This window comes from Anser anser (genome assembly GCF_964211835.1).
Source record: "Anser anser genome assembly, chromosome: 8".
NCBI lineage: Eukaryota > Metazoa > Chordata > Aves > Anseriformes > Anatidae > Anser > Anser anser.
In genome coordinates this window covers 31,320,317-31,345,220 of record NC_139728.1, presented here as the reverse complement: position 1 = coordinate 31,345,220, position 24,904 = coordinate 31,320,317, and the positions used below count along the sequence as shown (strand labels likewise).

Genomic DNA, 24,904 nt, shown 5'->3' with positions numbered 1-24,904 from the left:
TCATTTGCACCTCAAATAAAGACAGGCATTCTACTCCAAGGGACTGCACCTGCACAGCATCATCAGGAGAATCCTTTGCCCCTCTACCATTAAACAACTGATAATATTCCTACAGTCTTCTTCGTACTAAAAATCTATCTGCATTTCTGGAAGATACGTAGCTCACAAGCTTTTGTACCATTGCCTCTATGCAGCGTTTTGAAAGTGCATCCACTGTGGAATTACTTTGGGTGCATTTTTTGCTACAAAGATACTACTGTTAAATATTGTGTTATTTTTGAAAGCAGTGTCTACTTACTGCAAGTAACACATTTTAAAGACTTTCATGAACAACTGAATTACCAAGTGATTTTGTATTTTACCCATTTTCAAAACAAGGCCTGTTATACTTGCCATTTACACTACATTAGTTTAACCATGAAAGGTAAATACATAAATGTTTTTATAGCTTCATCAGTCAATATAAGCTTATGCTACAGCTACAAAGCACCTCAAATGTTACTTATGCATAGTTGTAGCTTGATTACTTTCTACAGATTAGGAGTTGGATCCTATTTGGTATAAATCATCATAACTTTACTGATTTCAAAGAACTAACTCACAGCATTCTCAGTTAAAGATTTGGCCTCCCCCAAGGAGAAAACTGTCCTTCAGTAATATAAAAAAAGTGATTAGTTTGAACTGCTTCCATTTATCTAATATAAGCCTGCAATCAGATATTAACACAAAGAAATTAAATGTTCATGAATATGCTATTCAACAAATAACTTTTCTTTTATGCTTAGATGCTGAAGCATCTCACTAGACAGCATGGAAAATTACATGTATAATTGTTTTTATAAATCTAAGGAAAATATATTCACAATGCTAGATGAAACTTTAATAGGTGCATCTTCTTAATTATTAAGAATAACCAATTATTAATTATTAATTATATTAAGAAGATGGCCAAATTAATCAATTGACAATGAAAAGGCAAATTCTGCCGTACCAAAATAACTTATTCTTACTATGGCTGAAACTCTGCTCAGCCTGAGTAAATAACCTTTGCATGAGGCCGTTTGCCTACTGGAAGCTGCTGTAGGACGGTTTCAGAGCAGCCATAATCCAGAAGTCAGGATTGGGAACTTGCTAATAGAAATAGAGCCATAGCTCCTGCGCCCGTTCCCTCAGGCACCAGCTGAAGGGCAGCCAGAGGCTTGAGTTCTGCGGGAAGGCAGTATCTCTGAATCTTCACAACAACTACATTGCTTCTAACACTTGGCAGCCATCTGTTGCACATGCTTTCTTGCATGAACAACAGTTGCATTCCTGTACAAGTTTTAAATCACTAACTTGGTTTTGCAGTCTCTTAAACTGATTTGTAAAAAGAGCTAAACATGTAATAACAAAATAAAGAAATCTTTTAGTGCTACAGACATTTTCTGTATTCATATTAGTTATGTTAAAATATGTATAAAATCATGTATGGCTTTGGCAAATGTAAAAGTTTAAAGGTTATTAATAGAAATATTTTTTAAAAGGAAAACGCTAAAGCACCAACTGATTTTTCAGCAAACTAACTCTCCACAGTAATAGTTCAGAAAAGCAAGAAATGCATATGTTCTTTATTGTATTTAATTTTCACACATAAAATGTTTTCATATGAGAAAAAAAAAAGGGGGAAAAAAAAAAGAAACGTCCTGTGAATTCCTTTAGTTGAATAAAACCAAACTAAAGCAACAACAGCAACAACAGCACACTTTTTGAAATGACATCCCTGAACATTAAAACCATTAGCACCCAATAGCCCACAACCTCAAAGAAACTATATGTCACTGTGTTACACCACGCTGGAATGAGGACTTTAGAGTAATTTAGAGTAGACCAGTCAGTCCCTCAAGCCCAGAGGCAGTTGCTACTTGTGACAGTTCTCTACAGTAACACTCAGCAAACTGACAACAACAGGGTTTTGGGAGTGTGAAAGTTTAAAAGAACATAATTCATATTAACTCTTCAATATACCGTTCACAAGAATGCCTGTGGATACTAATGGACAGAAATAATTACCTCTTTGGCAGTAAGCAACATTGTACAATTAAATAATTGAACAGAAAAGGAAAAGATACACCAAGGAACAGTCCTTTGTTTTGGAATGGATCACGTAATCTTAGGATCTTTTTTCATCTAACTTCTGTTCATGAGATTCAGAGTAGTAATTGAGTTCAGACCCCAGGACAGAAGCAGAAGCAGTGCAAATACAGAAAGGTAATGATTCTTTCAGCTCTTCTGCAAGAACAATCTAAAACTAGAAGAAAGGTTACTTACCAGTAACCGATGCTCTTTGAGAAGTGTAGCCCAAATGTACATTCTAACAATTCTACCTCTCAATCACAGGACTCATACCTGGAAGGACTCTGAGGAGAGAGGAGAAGCAGATGGAAGACAAATGTATATGTGGACTACACATTGTGAAGAACACCGGTTACTGGTAAGACATCTTTTTTTTTTTTTTTCTTTAAACGAATCCCATGTGCAGTCTTAGCAGTGAGTGAATCCGAGCAGCTACCCCAGTGTGTCATTATGTGATGGAGATTTCAGTATCTTTCACACAAGTAGTAACTGCACAACCACTTTATCAAATGCTGCATTGGTTCTTGAAGCACTGGAGACAGATAGTGTTATGCCTGGCAAAGGCAAGGATGAATCTCCAGGTAGCTGCATTGCAGGTATCTGGATTCAAAACTTTCCAGAATGCACAGGGTGAAGCCACCTAAGCTCTGGTCAGGTGCACACTAACCCTCATTAGACTCCACTTTAGCTATGTGGTAGCAAGTCAGGATTCAGCCCACCATTGCCTTTTATTGTGTAGCGACAACCAAATACTGTGTTTCCCAGTGGTGTAGAGTCTTTAACAGGGTTGAGTAGGTTTGGACCTGTAAAGATAAAAGGGAAGAGGACTCCCAACCACGGAGATGAGAAGTACAGATACAGTCTTAGAGTGTAAGGCTTGGGAAGGAAAAGCTGGAATCTAATTCCCTGGTTAAAATGGAGTTCTAACATAAATGTCTGTAGAAAATCCTGGAATCAAAATAGCTTCTGGTCAATTGAAATAAGAAAGGTTCATCTTAAAATGATGAGGGCCTTCAGAAGACAGAACAAGAGCGAAAGCCTGCAGTAGCTGAAACCAGAGTATTAAAAATGCACTAGGGAGGGACTCCAAACACTGACCCACCTTTGAGCAAAATGCGTCAACTCACAAAGATTTGAGATTCTTGCTAGCCTAAGTGGCAAAGAAGTCTATGCCAGGTTTGTCTCCTTCCTGAAAGATATCCAACGAGGACTTTAAACCAAATCTGCCACTTATGATACAGGAGGACATGAAAAATGTAGATTTTTGACATTTATACCCAGATAGGCTCCAGATAACACAAGGGAGAGAGGGCTTCTTTTTAACTCGTTACATGCTACTTCACAGTTAGGTTGTCCATCACTCCTTGAATGCATGACCATTTGGAGAGCAGACAGTAAATTTTCCACGCACTTGAGCATGTTCCAGTCTAAGAAACATCACACCGCTGGGATGCTGGTCCCACCATTTACCCCACAAAGGAAATCCCAAATGCTCCCTTATCTCTGGGCAGCCGGGGAAAAAGGCAAGTGGACAGGACTGCTGTTTCAGTTGCAGCCAGCTGTCAGGTCAGCTTGGTCAAGAAGCCTTGCATACTCTGACCACCTCCGCTGCCTTCTGCCAGCAGTGAGCCACTTCCTCCCTCTCACCCCAGCAACAGCACTCATAAGCAGTAATTACACGTGTAGTCAAAGCCTGAAATATGCAGCTGATCTGGCTGAAAAGTTACTTGGCAAAAGGAAAGAAAAGAAGAAGAAGAAGAAAAAAGACTAATTTTCTGCTTCCTCAACACACACTCACGGCATGATTACAGGTTTGAAAAGGGGTCAGAGTGACCCAGCTCAGATTGGATTAATGTGCCAGTGAGGGCACTCTGCAGCTGCAGCTCCTTGGAGTCCCTAAGATGCCCCCAGCCAGCGCCGTCCTGTTGCCTCCCCAGCCCCGTGCCCACCCTCTGCCCTCCTGCACGCTGCTAGAGCTGGCTGGGCAGCAACACAGTAGAGCAGCCACCAGAAGTGTCCACGTGAAAATTCACCATGTTTCTGATATTTGCTGCTTTCATCTGTATCACTTCTGTATTCAGGATCACCATACACCTGGATGTGCCAGCCTGAGGGAATTTAAAGTTAAAACACAGCTCCAGTCTGTAGCTCCACAGATAAGACCACGAACCTCTACTACTGTGGTGACATACTGGTGGGAGAGTCCTCCCGGGGCCCTGTGAAAGCACTGGAACATGAAACCCAAAAAGATTTGACTGTGGGACTTGGACAGTTTCTGCACAGATTGGAGATCAGTTTAGCTTTACATTCTGGTCCATACATAATGCACTTTATGATACGCAACTACAGTGAGGAAAATGATCTAATAGAATTAAGTAAATAATTTTGAATAAATATATTACAGGGATATCTTGATTTTATAGTTTATGATCAACCTTAATTTCAACAATAAAACTGATGACAGTAAATCAGACACAGATACGCAGAGTTCTTCCCCTGATATTTACTGATTACAGATGATAGCTACTTGGAACAGAATGGTATCCGCACACCTTTTTTTTCTTGCATTATTAAAAAAATTTGTATTTCTGTGGTTGTACTGAAATTAACATATTCTTGGAACATATGTTTCTTTAAATTCCATGGAAAAGTCAGTCGTTTCTGATGCCTATGGGAGCACAGCATAATACCAAGAAAGTATTGTTTTAAGCATTCCATTTCTCAGAGGAACAGTGAAGTGTGTGAGAACAGAGAATCTGGTGTTTGGTTTGTGTTTTTGTTTGACAACACTTTTGCCCTGCTGAAGGAAACAGAACATTTTCTTTTGATTTCAGTGGAGTCAGGGTAACGTGTAATATGTTTGCACTTACTGATCTCCTATATAACAGCTTGTCACAATTTTTCGAGCAGGGCACAACACTAAATATTATAAAGTTATATACAATTTTAAAACCAAATATCACACTTTCATGTGGAAACAGCAGGTGATAAAATAAGTAAACAGTCTTTCATCTCTGAAAGCACACTGAGACCCAGATGCTCCCCACATTCAAGTTTTTCTTTGGAGGTCATGGAATTGAAACCGAACCATAAAAATTAAAAAAAAATATCAAGAATTTTTCCATATAGTTTAAATACTTAAGTATTCATAAATATAATTTCTCTGTATTTCATATGCTTTCATATATTTTATATAAATGTATTTTAACAATATCTAGAGAGAATTATCTATTCTTTTAAAACAAATTCTTGTGAAGTGAGTTAGGAAAATTATGTGAACTATACCTGTTATCACTCAGATTTAACACTCTCAGCTTCTGCATCTGACCTATTTCATCAGGAAGAAATTCCAGCTTGTTAGAGCGCAGAGACATCACTGTTACGTTTTTACAGCTTCCAATCTATGGGAATGAAAAAAAAACCAAGGATGTTAGGATTTTGATAAAATTTATTATCACTAATTTTATGTCAGAAGGTGGCCTTTTTTTTTTTTCCTATAAATAACAAAGAACAGAAAATACAGAATCCAAAGTCAGAAAATATTGTCCTTCTCTGTCAGAAATCTCAGGGAAATGCACTACATTACATTACCTGAACTACTGGTTTTAAGTGATATTCTCATCTTTACATGAGTTTATTAGTTTAGTTTTTATTATTTTACTATTGAGTATGTAAGAAAGATTTGGTATTCAGCACTGTGCAGAAATAACTGCTTTAAGAGATAATTTGTCATAGTATGGATGAAGTCTTAGGCCCACCACAAACCATTTCAATCTAATTTAGAAACAGAATCAGCTTCTCACTTCTCTGGGCAGTTCAGGAAGGAAATTCTCATCCACAGCCAACGTCCTCAGGTTGTGAAGGTAACCGATGGTTGAAGGTAAGGACTCCAACTCATTACAGCTGCAGTCAAATTCTTCTAATAAAGATAAACTGAAATTGTAAATGTAGTCATTAGATGCTGTACAAGGGTTAGGTAATAAAAATTAACAATCTAAAACCTTTGAAAGTTTAAAACCATCACACTTCTACAGATGCCATACCCTGAAGATGGAAACTTTATTGCAAATTTCCCTAGAAGTCTATAATAATACAACTTTAAGAACTATTAGGAACACTGTTTATCAGTCATAAGTGGTAGGACAGTTTAAGACAGACCTCTGAGCTTCCCATATTATCATTCTTACTTTTTGCAGTGAGCAAGTTTTCCAAGTATTCCAAATTCACAACGATCAGGGCAATTCATACTAAACTGAAGAGCCAAACAAAAAAATGATAGTCTTAACACACAAAGACATAGAACAGGTAAAGAAATATCAGCGGTGAGCAAAATGGAAAAAAAATAATGCAGAAATTGCCTTCATGTACATTCCAACTGATGCACTTGACATCATTTCTAAAACAGATCAGTAGTGAAAACAATGAACTTGGATCCAAACTCAGCAAAGTAATCTCAGCCTCCTTTAGTCACACACAGCTTCTGTAAAACTACTTATCTTTCGCATGTTGAGAATTCTGGCTAAACAGCGATATTAAAAGTATATCTGTATGGCAAGGACTGAAACAAAGTAGACCAAAACAAGTCATCTCCTAAGATTCAAGTTTTCCCTTTATAAAAAATGAAATAATCTCCATTACTGTCTTTTAGTCCTTTTCTTAAATTGTTGTATTCTGTCAAATTGTGTGAAGAAAGAGACTTGAACATTCCTCCATGCAATCATATTTTCAGAAAAGGATGAAATAGAGACAGATTTCTCTGCTGAGCTAAATAGCCCAGGTTATCCATAGCCCATTGTACGACCAAGATTGGTATAGACAGAGAAACTCAGCTTTCTAGTGCATAGAGCTGGCACACGGCATACTTCTGCATTTTATTACCATCACTCCCCACTTCTGCTGTCCCTTTTTTGCTCCACATGTACTATGTTTTTCTCTCAAGTTCTATAATTAGCAACATCTCCCTGTCCACTTACGAAAGGACTAGATGCCCAGAAGCATTTTCCAAATGTGTTGGTAGATCCAATAAAAAAGTTTACCTCTGCTACAAGTCCTGTACATACATATACATATACCTGTACATATATGTATACATAAATGTACACATATACATATACAAGTCACAGCTGCCAGACTAGACCTTCATTATATGTCTAACTAACCTTTACCCCAGTTTCTTAATTAAAAAAAAAAAAAAAAAGGTCTTTTAACCTTCAGATTTTATGAAATGTGAAACCAGAAATAGATATGCCTTACAAGGAATTCTCAGAACTTTCCTATAATTGCTGTGTTTCAGTAGACTGAAAAGCCAAAGTGAGTCATACAGTGATTAGCGCAAGAGATGCATGGAATATATCCAAAAGCTCTGCTAGGTTTTAGCTTTTCTTTAATATAAGCTTTGCATCTACCATAATTTATTTCAAACTAGTTACAAACCAATTTTTTAGCTTTTCTTTAATATAAGCTTTGCATCTACCATAATTTATTTCAAACTAGTTACAAACCAATTTTTTAGCTTTTCTTTAATATAAGCTTTGCATCTACCATAATTTATTTCAAACTAGTTACAAACCAATTTCAGTAAAGGCATAAGCCAGACATGTTTACCTACTTCATACGGAATACGTGCTTTGACAAATGGAAGTCCAACTTGAAGACTTGTTAAATTGAAAGATGTGCACATTCTTCCTTTTACTGATGATAACACTATCAGAAAAGCTTGAAAATAGATAAACTAATTTTGAACAACTATGTTTCCAATGGAAATCGGAAGCTCTGATTCTCTGAACTGTAAATGTGCAAGTTTCTTTGACAGCGAAGAATGACTTTATCAGACAACAGACTTTTATTTGAAAGATATTCTCTGGCACAGACATTCCCAGCCTCTTTTCTCCCTGGTGACATCATCAGTAGACAATTGAAGATGGCCACAATAAAAACAACAAAGTCCCCATGAAACTATAATTTATCTCTGTAACTACTGTTGTTAAATAATACGTAGCTCAGAAAGTGATTTTTCATTCACCATGACTTGATGAACAGTATGTTGAGAATAACAGCTATAATTACAATCATGCTAATTTAGCTAAAATGTCATTAACTTTAATGTCTTCTTGGGCTAAATTCAGATTGTTCTCTGTAGATTTAAAGAAGAACAGGCAATAATCAGATATGAACCTGCCACTCAGTTTGGTACCCATTAAAATGGGGTAGTTCTCAGTATGTGTCCTAAGGTAGATGAGGAATATTTTTAGGCAGATTAGTAAAGAGACATTCATGGAGAACGAAGACTGCCATGAATAGAAGAGTAGTTCCAGCCTGTCTCAGCCCCATTTTGTACAGTCACGGACTTTTTCTCCCGACAGCCACAGCAGCCTAAATCCCATGTATTACACATACCCACCGCTATCTGTCCAACAACAAGCAAAAGGAATTCTGTAGACCCAGGAATAGAAATTTGCACTTTCATTTGCAGCATCTGATACCGTCAGATATGGTGTTGACTAGAAACATACATGAAACACTCATCTGACACAATATGCTGGCTCCTGAGTTACTGCACCATTACCTACGTATGGGGCACAACCTTCTTTGTGACCTTCCTACCCAGAAAGTGGGAGCATGGGCACTCGCTCAGGTCCTGTACATACAATCTCCAGTCCCTGGGTCTGATTTGTAAAGTACTTAATCAATATAAATCCTCTGATAAACACATGCTTAAATGTTTTATTAAGCTGGGTCTACTGTGCGTAGTATACTGCAGGGTCCAACTCTAAATGCCACTTACAGGCTTGCCCTTTGAACAAGACTGCCAAAAATGAGGGTGGTGGCTCACTGCTAACAACATTGACTCAGGCAGTGCTGAAGTGCTCTGTGTCTCATCATGAAATTGGTCCCTGGAGGGAGAATTCCCTCCTCCACATCGCTACTCTTTGTGTGACAATAATATACTCTGCAGTGGGTACTATGACTATCATTCAGGAGAAAGAGACCCAGTAGGAAACTATCCAAATGGATGAGTCAGAGCAAGGAAGTTCATTTTGATGTGGGAGACACTGTCCTCATTAAATGAGGGAAAGTACTTCATTTAAAAGAAACAACCAGTCATTCAAAAATAATGTGATAATATTACATGATTAACCTAGTGTTCTGCAAATACACCTTTTAGAGCAGCAGTAAGCAACTCTTCAAATATAATTACGGATCCACAACAAACAATACTGGACAGATATTAAAAAAGAAAAAAAGAAAAAAAGAGGGAATCCTCTTCAATCTAAACCAATCTGAACAATTCACTCAATAAGAAAGCATTGTCACGACAGGTTATAAAAATGATCCTCAGAACTGTTAAAGATAATGTTTGACGTTATATCAACCTTTTTGCATATAACTTTGAGCTTTATGACTTTTCACAGTCAGAAGTTATTGCTACACAATAAGATTTTCTTTTTGTCATTCATTTAACCAATTTTTACTACACATTGTTAATATCACATAAATCTAAAGGCACTACAAGAAGTAGAACATAGCAAGCCAAACTCGAGCTTTCAGATGTTACAGTCTTCATAGTTCACAAATTTGGATTTTCTTTTCCTGAATGTCATATAAATAACTAAATTATTATTGAAAATATTACTATAAAATGGCTGCAGGTGTAGCACTAGCTATAGAGGGTAGAGATTATTTCTATTCTAGAGACCTCACTGTCCTATCATATTTTTGAACAAGTTCCAAAAGCTTTCCAGGCTTTAATTTTGGAAGGCTCACAACAGCACTGGCTTAAGAAAAATACTCCTAATGAAGTGGTTTGTTGAGAACTCGCTGAAGAGAGAATAGTTTTTGGACTGTACGCACAGGCACAGAGTCTCAGAGCAACTCTGCGCACAGATGCCAGAGACATCGCCTGCCCCTTTCTCCACGTTCTGTGCTGACAGCACGGGGTTGGTGCAGCCACGTGTTCAGTCACACCAGACAGACAATCATTTCTTAGGCTGAACTCCAATTCTTCTGCATGAATACTAGTGTGAGGAGGAGGAGGAAAATGCAAGAGCTATGGCTGTAAAAGGTGGCCAGGGACCCTGCATTCTGTTTTTTCTTCCTAACGCCAGTTTAGATTGAATTACAGAAGTAAAATATGTAGAGGAAAGGGGTATCCTACAAAAATGCCAATGTTAAAGATATCTTATGATAGAAAGGGATATGTGTCGTGTGAAACAATATAAAGAATCACCTATTTCTGTGTACGGAAGAATAGTCATACTTGGAAGTAGGTGGTTCTTTGCATTGTTTTGGAGACAGGCTTGAGCCTGCCTTGAAGTTCACAATAAATTGTGGGTTTCATTAGGCAGTAAACTCAGGACCATAGAGGAAAGCTCTGCACAGCAACACAACAGAATTTTGGACCAACGATCATATAATACCTGACAAAATGATATCTAAAGGGCATCATTAGTGCTTTTCATAATAAGTTTACTTATAGAATACTTTCACATTTTGATGTATACACCTATGAAATTGTCATGACTCTTCCATTTATGTTACTTCAATATTTTCAGACATCTTCATACATATGAGGTTTACAGCCATTTTCTTTCCAGCATTAAGTCCTAGCTGTTGCTATGGAAACAGACATATTGCCCCCAATACTTATATTTCTTATACTTTTGTTGCTCTAATCATCCAAATTACAAGTGATTCATACAGAAGATACCTCTTATGTTTTTTGTCTTGAAAAATATGATACACTTCACCTTCCTGTCACTTATGCCAGTGTAAGTCCACAAAAGTAATGGTGTTGCTCCAAGTGTAAATGTTACAAGCTGCATGTTAGGCACACATTTTGAAATTACTTTGTAATTCAGTACATCTTCTCTGTCTTACTTTGATTTCAGAAAAAAAAATACATTCCACAAGCAGAAGGGAAAACAGATTTTTCTTACTGTTGAAAATCTTGAGACTTATACTCACTTTCCGATTGCATTTGGCAGAATTGTAAGCTGATTGTCATCTACTTTTAAAGTTGTCAGCCTTTTCAACAGTCCTACAAAACAGAAAAGAAGGGAGTAATAGAAAAATATTTCACCCTTTTTTGCTTTCTCCAATATGCTCAAATAAGCAATGATGTGTAACTTAAAAAAAATTAAGTTCTAGATTTTAGAAAATATACAGTATACAAACACATTCTTGTCCCATTGAAAATATGTTTCATCAAAATGAAGCACAGATTAAACGTTCAGCTGGATGGCAACAAGTAAAATATTAGGTATATTTCTGAAGTCTTGAAAAAAATGAAAAGACAAAAAAATAGCAATAGCATCCTATTTTTAGGAAGTGCAGTATTTCTACTTGTCTATGAATTATCATGAAGTCTCATCACTACCAAAAACAAAACAAAACAAAACAAAATTCCTCAGCTATAAAAACATGAGCTATGGAGTTCTCACCTATGGAGTCTGGCAGTTGCTGCAACATATTTGATGACAACAGGAGATCTTCAAGTCCTTCACATCCTGATATGTCCAAATCAACAGTTTCTATCCTGTTTTTTGACATATCCAGGTACACGAGCTGTTTTAACTTCCCTATAGACTTAATAGCATGTTACAAAGTGTTACTTGAACAGATAGAAACTGCTTGCCAATCTCTAAATTTAAAGACAAACGACTGTAATATGGATTTATATTTAGTTCTCTCAGCATGCTTTTTTATTTATTTCACCAAAGCAGTATCAGTAGTGGTCTAGTAGCCTCCCTATTCAGTAAGCCACAAAAAGAAAGGCTTAACTATGGGACAGAGCTGAAAATTAGTTTCTCTGTGACTTTTAAAGAGATCAGGTGAAAATTCTAAGGCCTATTAAGATGCTATCCATTGTGGTTAAACTAGCCTTTAATTCTGCAAGTCAGCTGTACCAAACTAAGTGACACACGCCGCACTAATTCATGTGTTCCAGATGCTTTAAATCTGCTGAAAGTTTGAGTTCTCCAAGTCATCCAGCTGTATTAATTCTTCACTTGGACACAGATCCAAGAGACATTTACTTGCAATTCACGTCTACTTGTACCAGCAGGCCACTGGAGCTAGATACGCAGGCAATGTTTTTCTGCGTTGTTCTGACTGTGTACATTTGATAAAATCTAAAATTAGACTTCAGATATTCGTAGTTCAATTATAAGAGGTTAATCCCAACAGTACACTTTGTGAATACAGTGTTTAATTGCCGCTATAACATCAATGAGCAACATGACAGAAATTCTTCCCTAATTTCTTTGAAAATCTGTTCAGCATGCAAGAGTTTAAGGCTATAGAAGTAATTTGCTTCTTGATTCATTACCACAAGATGGTCACTTCATTCTAGACACGAAATTTCACCAAAAAAAATAATAATCAACATAAGAAGGTGCTGTTGTTTTTCCTATACTAAAACCTACAAGTGGAACAGCACAGAGATATCATTGCTGGGTTTACAGTGACTGAGCTGGATCTACAACCAAATGGCACAGATATGATTGCAAAGGAGGAGTGAGATAAGGCAGCACAATACCATTACTAGAAGTTGCCATCTGCTTGCAGTGCCTTGCATTCACATTAACACTTTGTGATACACAAAAAGTACAGACTTGCTACAAAGAAGTTAAACGAGCAGTATCAAAATTACATTTCAAAACAGACGAATGAACATTTATGGTCTATAAGAGAACTTTATAGATTTGGGTAGACCATGGCAATTGCCTGTGAAATTGTACGGATTCTACAAAAGTTTTCTTTTTTCTTTTTTTTTTAGGTTATTTACATATACTTTTAGTGGTTATTTACTGTACATATGAAAAAGGCTAATAATTTTAGACAGCTTTATTTGTTAAACAGTATGAATATAGCTTGCTTTCCATCTCCTACCTTGCTGACACCTGCTCTATGCTTTTAAGTAGGCAGTTTCTTATTATCATTATTCAGATCTGAGTTGTTGTAAAAAGGGAAGAATCTCCCTTTCATCCCAACCTTTGCCATTCTAACAGTTGAATATAATCTTTGTTTCTAGCACAGACTACTGTTTTTTAAAACCAAATTATCAACACTGGAAACTTGACAAATTTCTAAATCTTAAAATCAATTCCCATTTGGTAATTCCTTTCTTATTCTAGAAGTCAAAATTTAAGGCTAGTATTAACTGTTTTAAACAGCCTGTCTTGGAGAATGTTTTCATAAAACATAGGGTCTTACTAGAATCAGATTTAGTAGACATAAATTATTCCCTGAAAATAATTAACTTTCTTGGGACTCAGTTCCAAGATCTACAGAACACCTTCAACTCTGAACACCCTCTCTAGGGATTATGATAGCTCAGCAGGATTGTGTCTGGAACACATTTTAGCACTGGATATATTAACCAATTTCATTGTCATCAGAAAAGAAATAGAATAATGCTTAAAATATTTATGCCCACACCCTCTTGTATAGCTGATTTCTTCTACTCAGTTACAGTGCAGCAATAATACTGTAATGTTTCTGTTCTTGATCTCCAGTTGATATCAGAATCAACAAATGGTTTCAAAATCAGCCTTTTTTTTTCCCACTAAAAAAGTTCTCAAAAAGTGGACATTTGTACAGTGACTGAAAATGACCATTTGGTCATCCTGCCTAACACAAAATGAAAAATGATCATAAATTATTTTAGATTAAAAAGAGTCCTTGCTCAAAGCAGAAAATTGAATTTTGATTAATAAATGTTCAAAGCTGAAAGAGGATATACCACTTCTCCCTACAACGCCTAAACGTTTTTATGGTAGGTCTATTTCTAAAAGTTCCCTGCACCAGTGGAGCATCATTATGTGAAACATAAGATCTGCTACCTGTGTGGAAAAAGGTTAATGACTGGGATCTCTTTCCCCAGTCATTGTTTGTTAATATCAAATTATTTACGTCAATAAATACTGAAAAAAAAAATCCGAGTTCTACCATGGGGTAGCAAGAACTCAGAAACAGCACTAATATAGATCCATGAGCCTAATGGTTAGATTTTTAAATATATATATATTTTCTTCTGAATGGAATGCTTTTAGAATGGAATGCTACCTTCATTCCACTGTCTCAGTCACTTCTAGAACAGTTGAACATGTATGTATCACCTGTTTTATTTAATTTTATTTAGATTACTTAATAATTCCTCTTCCTTCTTAAAAGTCAAGTAGGGTTTTATAAAACTGCTAGTTAATGTATGGTGTCTGAGAAGACAACAGTAAGCAATTTCCCTTCACAATAAAAACTACACGAGGTTTAAATAAAACAGGCACATTCCCATTTAGACACTATCATGTAATAACACAACATTTAAAAGGTCTTCATATTTATGTCTGCTTTTAGGGTATGGCTACTATATTATTTTTTGATAACAACTAATTCACTTTAATTAACTTTAACTAGGAATATGCACCCATTCAAGAAATGCACATACATTCATTTACTGCAGGGTAAATAGTTAATTATTAGCTTAACAGATTTGATTACATAAAATAAAATTTCATACCCCAGGTAGTATTTGCAAAGAATTATTGTCCATCCACAATTCCTTTAGATTTTGTATTTGTTCGAGAACCTCAGGCTGAGGAAAAGAATAGATAGTATTATGGACAGTTACAGAAACCTGTTGGTTTTTTTTAGTTAAATAAATCAGTATTTTCTTACAAAAAGATTCCCTCTATCTTTTTTTTCCTTTTTTTTTTTTTAGCACACATCACACTCTCAGATAGCTAATGAAACAAACAGTATATTAAATGAACTGAATTTACACATTATTGCTCTTTTTAAAAACTTGTAAGAAATGTAAGAAACCTTTAGAAATGAAATGAATACAAAGAAGAACTCCTTAGAAGCTCTTGTTCTTAACAGCTTATTGGCAGTATGCAATTTATGAACAAGGCAAATAAGTGAAGTGAGAAATGTGGAGTTTTAGAAACAATCTGCTGAAAAGAAAGACCAAATCTCATCTTGCAGCACATGTTAAACTCTGCCTTTTACATAATTTATGGTCTCAAAAATAGCTTAACAAAGGCTGATTCCTGAATGCTTTCCTGAATATACCACATTTATGAACTATTTAACGTCTGTAATTGTCATATTCAGTAGTTAAAACAGCAGCATGCAATGATCAAACCTTAAAATTACAGTAATATTGAGCTTTAATCGGATGTTGTATTATTTTCAACATTATAGATGTCAGTGAGAGAAACAGAAAAGGGCAATTCCCCTAAATCATTTCTCATTCATTACAGCTGTGAAAATCGAGAATTATCAGGTCACCAACATTTCCATGTTTCAGCCTAAGCAGTATTTTTCTTTTTGATGAAACACAATTTTCACAGGTAAAACAATTTGCCTTAACTCTGTAAAGTTGTAGAGATTTTTTTCAAAGTCTGCCAGAAACTGATAAAACACTTCATTTGCTTCAGAATGAACCAGATTCTAGCATATGAAAAGCCTGTAGTACTATTTCACCAGAATTATTTAAACATAGCTAGAAAAAATGTATCTGCCTAACATCTTAGGACCTCATACGGACCTCATACTCAACAACCTCATACTGTTTCGGAGAAGTGTCAATTCCTACAGACATTGTAAAAACTTCCCTGAAGGGAACAGCAACTTGATTATTTTCTACACTAAGACTTGGGAAAATTCCTGAAAGCCATTCTATCCCAGGGAACCTGCTTTTGGTGTAAAAAAATTACTTCTGCTAATAGTAATTTCTAATACATTTGGGATTTAATGCTAGATTTAAGAACACGTAATTAACCCAGGTATTTACAATAAGATCACCAATTCATCTCACACTGAAGTAGTCCAACAGTAGCAACCGGCTGACAATGAGAATCACTTTGATCTGAGCTGCAGAAGCTTGACGCAGATGAAGCATACTACATGCTGACCTCATGGAAGACAACAAATCTATTTTACAGGTAAATGTGACCATAACATGTGTCCACAATACTGTAATGCCTTCCAAGTAAAAGTTTAATCTCCCAAGCACAGAGCATCCAAAACACGCCGGCATTATATTACAAAAAAGCATTTCTTACCAGCTCAGAGAATTCATTATTGCCCAGATCAAGTCTCTCCAGTTGAGTCAGTTTATGCATTGACCTGTAACAGATTAGGAAATTTCTAAGATGAAATTTTTCCTTGGGAGCAGTCAGTCAAATTTTGCTTACAGAATAATAAAACTCAGATGATATTGTCATTGTAAGAAGAGTTACATCAGACGGACATTGTTGCAAATGAGAACAAAACACTTCAGCTTCCCGACATTAGCTGAAGTTCTAGAACTGCTAAGATAGCAACAATTATTTTAATATAGAAATGAACATACAATCTCAGTATAATTTTGCACAGTTGCTCAAGGAAAATGACTCATTTATAAGCAATTGAAAATAATATAAATCATGACATCTATATTTGTAATTTTATGATCAATTTCTTTATAAACTCCTAAAAGTGTTTAGTCTCTTTACAGCAAAAGTACAATGGATGCCTGGTACCTCCTGGAAACTGCATCTAACTTCAGCCATGATACAAGAGCATTTTTGTGACAAGGAGAAGCACAAAGCCTGCACACTGCACAGCTGGAGCTGAGCTGAGGCTTGGTTGGGGTCCTTGTGCTGGTTTAACAGACCGCACTGAGCCCACAGGGTCCTCTCCTCTTGGGGCTGCTGTAGGGGTGACCTGAAACAGGGCTTGTGTTTCGGTGGTGAGGAAACTAACTCACACCAAGAAGCAATGGTATTCAGTGGTTTTTAGTGACGCTCACTGTCTTCCAGTAGCTTAGGAAAAATCTAGCATCGCAAACGGATGAAAAACAGAAAACAGCTTTCTAATTAAACGAACAATTTGAGATTCAGGCCTTTAACATGCTGCAAGGCACGCCTAGGCAAGGATTCCTCTCTGTGCAGTCGGCGGCCGTGCAGCGCCGTGCTGCACTCAGCTGGCAGCTCCCGCCTGGGACCCTGCTGGGGCGAGAGAGGCTCCACGCAGCCGCAGCTGCAAAAGCCAGGGTGCAGATGACAGCAAAATAACCAAAGCAGCTTATCCTCTTCACAGCATTATGAAGGAGAGACAAGTAAGAACTTATCACGTGAAACTGAACCAAAAGTATCAAATATGCATGAGGTAGTAAAGGGCTTTAAATGACAAATAATCGGGATTTATGTCTGCAACTGATCACCACGTAACGGCCACAAGGGCACTTTCATTGCCTGGGCTCAGGTGACTCAAACAGTGAAATAAGAGGAAAAATGAAAAATGACTAAAAATGACTTGATGAAATTCCTGATTTATTGAAGTGAATGGAATAAATCTCCCAAGTTTATCTCTGGATTTGTGCTATGAGGAAAAAATGGTTATTTCTAGTATAGCTTAGACCTATAAAGGCACATGTCACACCATATGTGGACTGACTCTGACAAGTATTTAATGTACCAGTTGTCAATATAGGTAAGCTTTTAAAAATACACGGAAGTTTTAAAAACTATACTGAGACTATATCATGGTTACTGATTCAAAGAAGTAATCCCGAAGCAGCAAAGATATTTTCAAAATGGAAGGAAAATTGCTAGGCAACTTTTTAACATGAGCTGAAGGACTGAATGTGCCAGAAGGGTGGCAGTACGGTGATTTCTTTTATTGGAACGGATGTTCTGCTGTACAGTAATGTACAACTTTGCTTATACTGGACAAAAAAAAAAACAAACATTTTTCTAAGGATGATTCACACCCTGATAGATATGAACTATTGCTACTTCACACCTTCCCAAAATGTTAGAATCTCATAATTGTATGAAATTAAGATCATGAAGTTGCATTCAAAATTACTATGACATTAGAGAGTAAGAGCAGTGTCCTCATTTGAATATATCGATCTTCATGGTTTACGATGGTTGACTTTTAAAGTAAGTAAATGATTTCAAATAGTGCACTCAATGCTTTATATTTAAAGAAGTTGTTACATTTAAACCAAATAGCTTTATAAATATTACGTACAGATTTTATTCATTTTGAAAATAAAACGGAATAATGAGATTATATTCCTCCAGGCCTGATAATGAAAGTTCTGCACTAAACAAGGCATTTCAGACATTAAGGTTTCCAGGGCCATAGGAGCTACTGCTGTGCAAGCGGTGCAACGTGCCAAGGAGGGCCCTCGGGTGCTGGCTCGCGGCTTCCCTTCTGCTGCCTCAGCACGAGTGCTTCCTCGCCCAGCTTTGGCTCCTACTGGTTAGCTCTACCCAAGTAATTCCTGGACGTATCTGGGAGGCAGCCTGGCCAGGACCCCTTCCAAAAGGCAGGCAACGTGGCTGCCCTGTTCTGGATAAAGTTCAAACTTAATAAATTAATTACTGCCCTTATTTCCGTGAACAAAACTGGAACAGGATAGTATCGCTGCTGTAGGACTTCTCTTTAAGCCCTGGTAGTCCAATGTGCACACAGTACTACACTTTGGTGGTGTTAAACAGAAAAAAGAAAAAAAAAAGAAAAAAAAGGATAAAAGCAATTATTTAGTATTAACCTTGAAATTCTATCTAGAGGCCATCTGAGGTACTCAGCATTCATCCTAATCCAAAAAAAAAAGCACACTCTTCCTTGATGGGATCAACAATATCAACAAATTTTCTCTGCAATTTCTATCAAAAGTAAAAATGATTATTAAAGACGCTATGGCTAAAAAATGGAGACCTGTTTTGACATTTGCATTATGGAAAATGAGGTTGCGATGAGGCTATATAGAGAACATTGATGCATATTTATTATGAGAAAACTTTACTTCATGTTTAGTTTTCTAAAATAGGAAAAAAATTATTTCACAAGAAATATAAATGCCATGTTTCAGTAGTAGAGTGGAGTACTTTCTATAAGGCATATAATATTAAAATGAAAAAGCAGGTAGATAAACGAATATTTAGCCCTCATTTAAGAAGTTATGTATTTTATTTGATTTCTTTAATTAAACAGTCTCTTTGACTGACCTACTGCATTTCTCCACCTTTCATCTTAACTTCAAGGAATGAATGTTAGGGTCATAACTTAAGATCAAGTGCCACACATGCTTCTGTGCTTTATAGAAATTAATGATCTGCAGAGAAAAGTTGTTAAAAGACACCTAGGACTCTTAGGCAAATAGTTCACTGCTGCACCAAACAAGTAATTTCTTTGATAGGACATCCTGTATCTAGCTCGTTATTGTTCATGTAACATAATTTCCACTATTTTCAAACACAGAAAATTTAAGCAAGGTAATGTATAAAAGCCAGTGCGTTTACACTATGGTTTTGGGAAATGCACTGCCAAGTCCTTTGCAGCTGACGCCATCAGTACTGTGAAACTACTGGTAATATCGCTGCAGGTCATACTCCTATATTACTGATTTCTACAGTGCCTTCTTTGTTCCTGTATCTCTGTTTCGACCTTTGAGGCTTTCTAAAATGTTCCTCTTTTTTTTTTAAAACGGCCTCTTCCCCCCCCCCCCCCCCCCCCCCCCCCAGTTCTGCACAATCTCTGTCTCCTGCCAAGTCTTTGAGACTCAGCAACTAGGTTATTTCTGCTGATCACATGGTGTTTTGGAAATACCTTAAAACATTCACAGATTACTTTCAAAATCTTTTACTCTTTCCATGCTGAAGTCACCCTAATGCAGATTAATTCATGATAACATCTCCTTTTTAATGCCTTCTGATAGTTCATCTATTTAGTACTCACTTGAGCTCACTGTTCTCCACAGTTTCTCTATATTTTTCTTCTTCCTGTCCCACATCTTCCATCTATCTGATCAATACTCACAGATATCTTTGAGACAGAAAAGTAAAAGAGACCTTTTGTTTGTTTGCTAGAATGAGTGGTAGTTGCCTGCACAGCTCCGAAGGGGTTAGCACCTAAACTGAATGGAAAAGTCACAGCAAGTTTTTGACTACAAGGTGCAAAACGAGATGTTGTAGTTTAAGCCTAAAGCATGGAGTGGTTAAATCCAACACTGTTGACTATGATTAATCAAGACTGAGCGCACAGATTATTAAACAGAAACGACTTTTTATATACTCTACACTGACTCCCCTTTTAAGTTAGTAATACAACTCTTGATTCATGCTCCCCAATTCCCAATCTGCTTCTTACTGCCTTTTTGCACTTAAAGTATTTATTACTTTGAATTATTATTGCTATAAAGCCAGAAGGAATAATGAAAATATTTTATCTTTCAACAGTAACTCTTCAACATGTAAAAGTATCTGGAAGACAAGAAGCCGTTCACAAAGCAATAAGCACTGCACTGGCACAACAGATGAGGACACTAAAGAAAGATAAAGATGTCACCTGGACAATGTGAGTATTTTCCACTCCTTTCCCCAGAGGATTCTGTTTTATATTATGCTCTCCATTAAAATTCTAGCAAAAACATGGTTTTAACTCCTCTGGTCCTCCAACTGCACTGTAATTCTCTTTGAAAATATCTTGCAAGACAGAGAAATTTTACAAAGCCAGACAAAAGCTAATTTTTTAAAACAAAGCTGCAACATACTCAAGTCAGCTCATTTACAACCCCTTTCTCCTTAAATAACACAAATCTCTGAAAATGTTTACATTTGGTCTAACTTGCTCCTTCTAAAACTTTCACCATTGTGTCTTAATTGATTTAATATTAGCCCGGTTTAGACTTCTGGCGCTTAGATACAAGTTGTAAATTTCTATACAAATTTTTAGATTAAGTCAAGTTAATGGAGAAAGTAATTACACCGGTAATTGCAAACACTTGATGACTAAGGACAGTCTTATTACCATAAAGAATCTCATTAACTTTATGAGGATTCTTTACACTAATGTGTGCAACCCCTGGCAGTATGTGCTTACAAGACTGGACTCAGCTTATGAAAAATGATTACAATTACTCAACTACAATTTACGAGTTGCCGTTTTGGATATCAAAGTATTTCTGCTCAAAACAAATCAATCTGACCCTTCTGAAGACCAGCCACTTGTTCAGCAGTCAGGCAGTACCCACACTTTCAGCCTGAATGATTAGGTTGTGAAAAACAATTAAAGATTACAAATCCTGACTACAGGTTTCACTCCTAAGTACCATACAAAGGTTTTATACCCTAGGAAACATCTCGGCATGTTAAGTGAGCATTGCAAGTTTATCTTTATTTACACTTGCAGACGTTAAAAGTTTTCCAGTTACAGCATTGGCTGCATGCACGTTCGCAAGTACCACTTAGTACACTGGCTTTACAACTAAAATGAGGAAATGTTACATATGTTTACAACAGACAGTTCTAGCGAAAACTTTTCTCTCAAAGGCAGTATTACTTGTGGCTTTACCGTTCTGCATTAAAGTTAATAAAAGCTTCTAGTGATTATGTTTCCCCATGCCCATGTTAACAATATGCTCCAAGAATAATCAGCCACAAGGCTGCAATTACCTGCTAACTGGAACTGGAAGCTGAACAGCAGCTTTTCTCTGGTATTTACATATATAATTACTGTTTATACACACATGGAATTATGTGTCTTGAAATGTAAAACTCCGAAATTCGTCAATGATGAAATGAAGGGTAATTTTAAATTACAAACAAGTTTGGGAAAACTTGTGCATTTCATACTGTCTTGTACCTTTGAAAAAAACTTCTACTTTAAAGGGTTTGTTTGCAATACTGTAAGTTCGTTACAAAAAACCAACTTCTAAATACAGCTTTGAATCATGATTGCATAATATCTCAAGACAGTCAAATAAATAGTTTCAGAAACTGCAACATTTGTATGGAGACAGATTAATTTCATTTAGCTGTTGCTGTATTAAAAGATAAAGCACGCTGCCAAATGTACCCAAGGGAACATCATATGAGATTTTCCATTATCTTGTGATATTTTTGTCTCTTTCATGTAACTACTTATATTTTTCTTCTGCAAGATCCATTATATATTTTTTTATGTGGGGTCATTTTATAAAGATGGAAGAGGAAAGGTGCAATTATGAGTAATGCTCAGTTAAATATTCATTGCTTAAATGAGGTAATGTAATTTAATTAATGTGATAATAAAACTTGCAGCCAAAATTTTCACATAAATCTTTATCCATATCACATTTGGATCCATTCTTCCACTCTTAACTAACTGCAGGAGTTATATGCAGAAGATCTAATTCTCAGCTGTTGAAGTGGACCTCACAGTAGGGTCAGAATCCCGTGCATTTTTTTAGTTCTACACACAATAATGGACTGTAGTTCTTAAAAAACAACAAATGTGTGAAAACCAGTGTAAAGAGTAGCTCAGATTACTGAATACTTGGTGGAAAATCAACATTGCTTATAATAGTTTTTAATAACGTTTGCAATCCATAAACTGTAACTCATATTACAAAATTCACTGGTATCAATTATAATTCATGGTAATTACATACACTACCTAACATATCTTTCTTATGTTCTTGGATGTTTGCTTTAGTTGCCTTGTTTAGAAGTTACATTTCTACACATTGTTAATACTTCAAATAACCAGGAAAATACCTTGCATTAACAGTTTCATAATAAAGAAAGAAACAAAAGACTCAACTACCACAACTTATTTTAAAGAAACCATGGCGTTACCACCAAAATCCTGGTCGGTTTTCTGACAGATATGAAATGGTGATTAAGTGAAGGTTTATTCAAACCTTCAATCACAAACTTCTACACATTTTTGATTTTTTTCTGCATACAAAGAACTGTACTCATTAATAAAAATAACTCAAACAGGTAAAAAGTCATGAGTGAAAAGTGATTGTGTCAGAGACATGGTTAGATTTACATAACGATAAATACGATCAAAGATGCAGTACAATACTGCTATACAACAAATGCATAGTTCTTTTATGTCGTAATTCTACTAAGACAGGACTGATAAAGTTACAACAGTTACATGATCTATTTCCTTGTGGAGCAACATAAAGGATTATGTTTATACAGTTTTATGACAAATGGATACCCTTATTTTCTGAAGAAATAAAAAGCACCTAAAAGGAAATATGTTGTCATTACTGGAATAACTGCTGTATTAATTTCAAATAATATTTTCTCACACTTTTGTTGTACACAGTAACCTTTATTTCAAAGTTGTTAAAAATGTCACATTCAGGAGTCTCTTCCATTTCTGCTATTTTAAAATTTACAATATAACTTTAAATTCATTAATTATTCAGTTTAGAAGTTGCATTGTAAAATTAGTACCTAATGTTAATAGTCTACCTGTTGCAGAACAGTTAAATTTCAACCAGAACTACAACATTACATGATACAACCACAGAGAACTATTTACTTCTACAGCACTTAATGGATTACAAAGAAATCTCACTATTAGTTTTCAGTGAATCTCAAGACAATGTATATCAGTGCTAGAATATAACATATGTGGCATGGAAAGCAAAGAACTACAAGTATAAATTAATGTGTCATAAACAATTTAATCTACATTTTATCCAGACTTTATAATAACAGGATATGTTCAATTAAAAACTTATTTGGAGGTTACCAAATATTGTTATACATAGACTGAAATATGTATATATTTATGAAGTAACTATCAAAAATAGCATTTATTTCAACTAAAGTTGTAAATGATATGTAAGAACTTACATTTCTGCAATCTTTATCAATCCACAAATCAGAGAATGTAGCAGAGACCATGAAGAACAAATAACTCCAGAAACCCCTGATCACAAGTGGCACTGTGTTGCTTTGTTGCTTTCATATGGTCTCATCGTTAACACAAACAGTTAGGAGCAGCTAGTCCACAAAGCATGCTGTCACCTTGGCTGCATGGCTCTCAGAAATACTACTGCAACATGCAGCACCGTGCTCAAAATTAACACGAGTTAAATATACGGGAAAAGCAGACAGCATATTAATCTGCATTAAACGTTCTGGACTAAGAGGCAGCCTTCATCAGCCTTTATATACCAGAACTGTTTGGTTGCATAGTATAGTTTGGGAGAACTACCTCAACACAGTCTACTCGTGCTGATGCTCCTGATGCTGCCATTTCTGGTGCCCGAAAATCTGCTGACTCCACATCCTCTGCTGTTCGTGCCACTGTACACACTCAGGCGATGGGCAAGGGCACGCTCTCCATCTTCAGATGCTAAGATGAGAAAAATCAATTTCAATGCCCAAAAGATGGAACTGCTGGTGCAGAAGGTGTCTAAACACAACCCATTCATCTATGGCACTGGAGACTTGTGAGACTTTATCTAATTCTATCAAGGGAGTAAAATAAAAAGCACCACAAAAACAAAAGTCCTACATACAGAAACTGGAAATCAAGCTCTTTCATGAATCAGTCAGAATAAAAACCACATAGGAAAACATTTCAGGAAAAAACATTTGTGTACAATATGCAAGGATTTTAGAAAGACACTTCTGACTTAAAATAATGTATAGGAAACAAATTTCCAAACAATTTTTTTTTATGGTATAAATGGATCAGATCTCTAAAATCAATCTCTCAGTTCAGGACCAGGTTTTGAATTGCATTATAACTGGAAAGATTTGCTTGATTAATTGCAGAGAAAGGTGAACTCTTCATAATATTGACCCTTGTTCACACACAAAATTCTTTCCCAATACAGCTTATAAAACTATTGGGAAAGAGTACTAAATTTCAATTCAGATCTGCTTCTGCTTACCTGATTATATAAATAAACAGAACACACAGTAACCTTATTATCCATTGCAATACTCCTAGCAATATCAAGGCTTTGCAAATAAATTTTTACACTTTTTTTTTCTTT

The 24,904-nt window shown here is 36.0% G+C and overlaps 1 protein-coding gene across 23 annotated transcripts in view; it reads right to left on the bottom strand.

Moving 5' to 3' along the window:
* LRRC7 (leucine rich repeat containing 7) overlaps positions 1 to 24,904 on the bottom strand; it is a 180,470-nt gene that overhangs the window by 46,411 nt on the left and 109,155 nt on the right. For 19 of the 23 annotated variants that reach the window (XM_083846790.1, XM_083846813.1, XM_083846792.1 and 16 more), the window contains 6 exons: positions 16,179 to 16,242; positions 14,630 to 14,704; positions 11,553 to 11,697; positions 11,077 to 11,149; positions 5,916 to 6,045; positions 5,398 to 5,513 (listed from right to left, as the gene is read on the bottom strand). In XM_083846790.1, the coding sequence (XP_083702916.1) occupies positions 5,398 to 5,513; positions 5,916 to 6,045; positions 11,077 to 11,149; positions 11,553 to 11,697; positions 14,630 to 14,704; positions 16,179 to 16,242 (603 nt within the window). Of the gene's footprint in view, positions 1 to 5,397; positions 5,514 to 5,915; positions 6,046 to 11,076; positions 11,150 to 11,552; positions 11,698 to 14,629; positions 14,705 to 16,178; positions 16,243 to 23,199; positions 24,256 to 24,904 lie in introns of those variants that run through there. The other 4 variants (XM_083846805.1, XM_083846803.1, XM_083846795.1 and 1 more) reach the window with 3 other exon arrangements.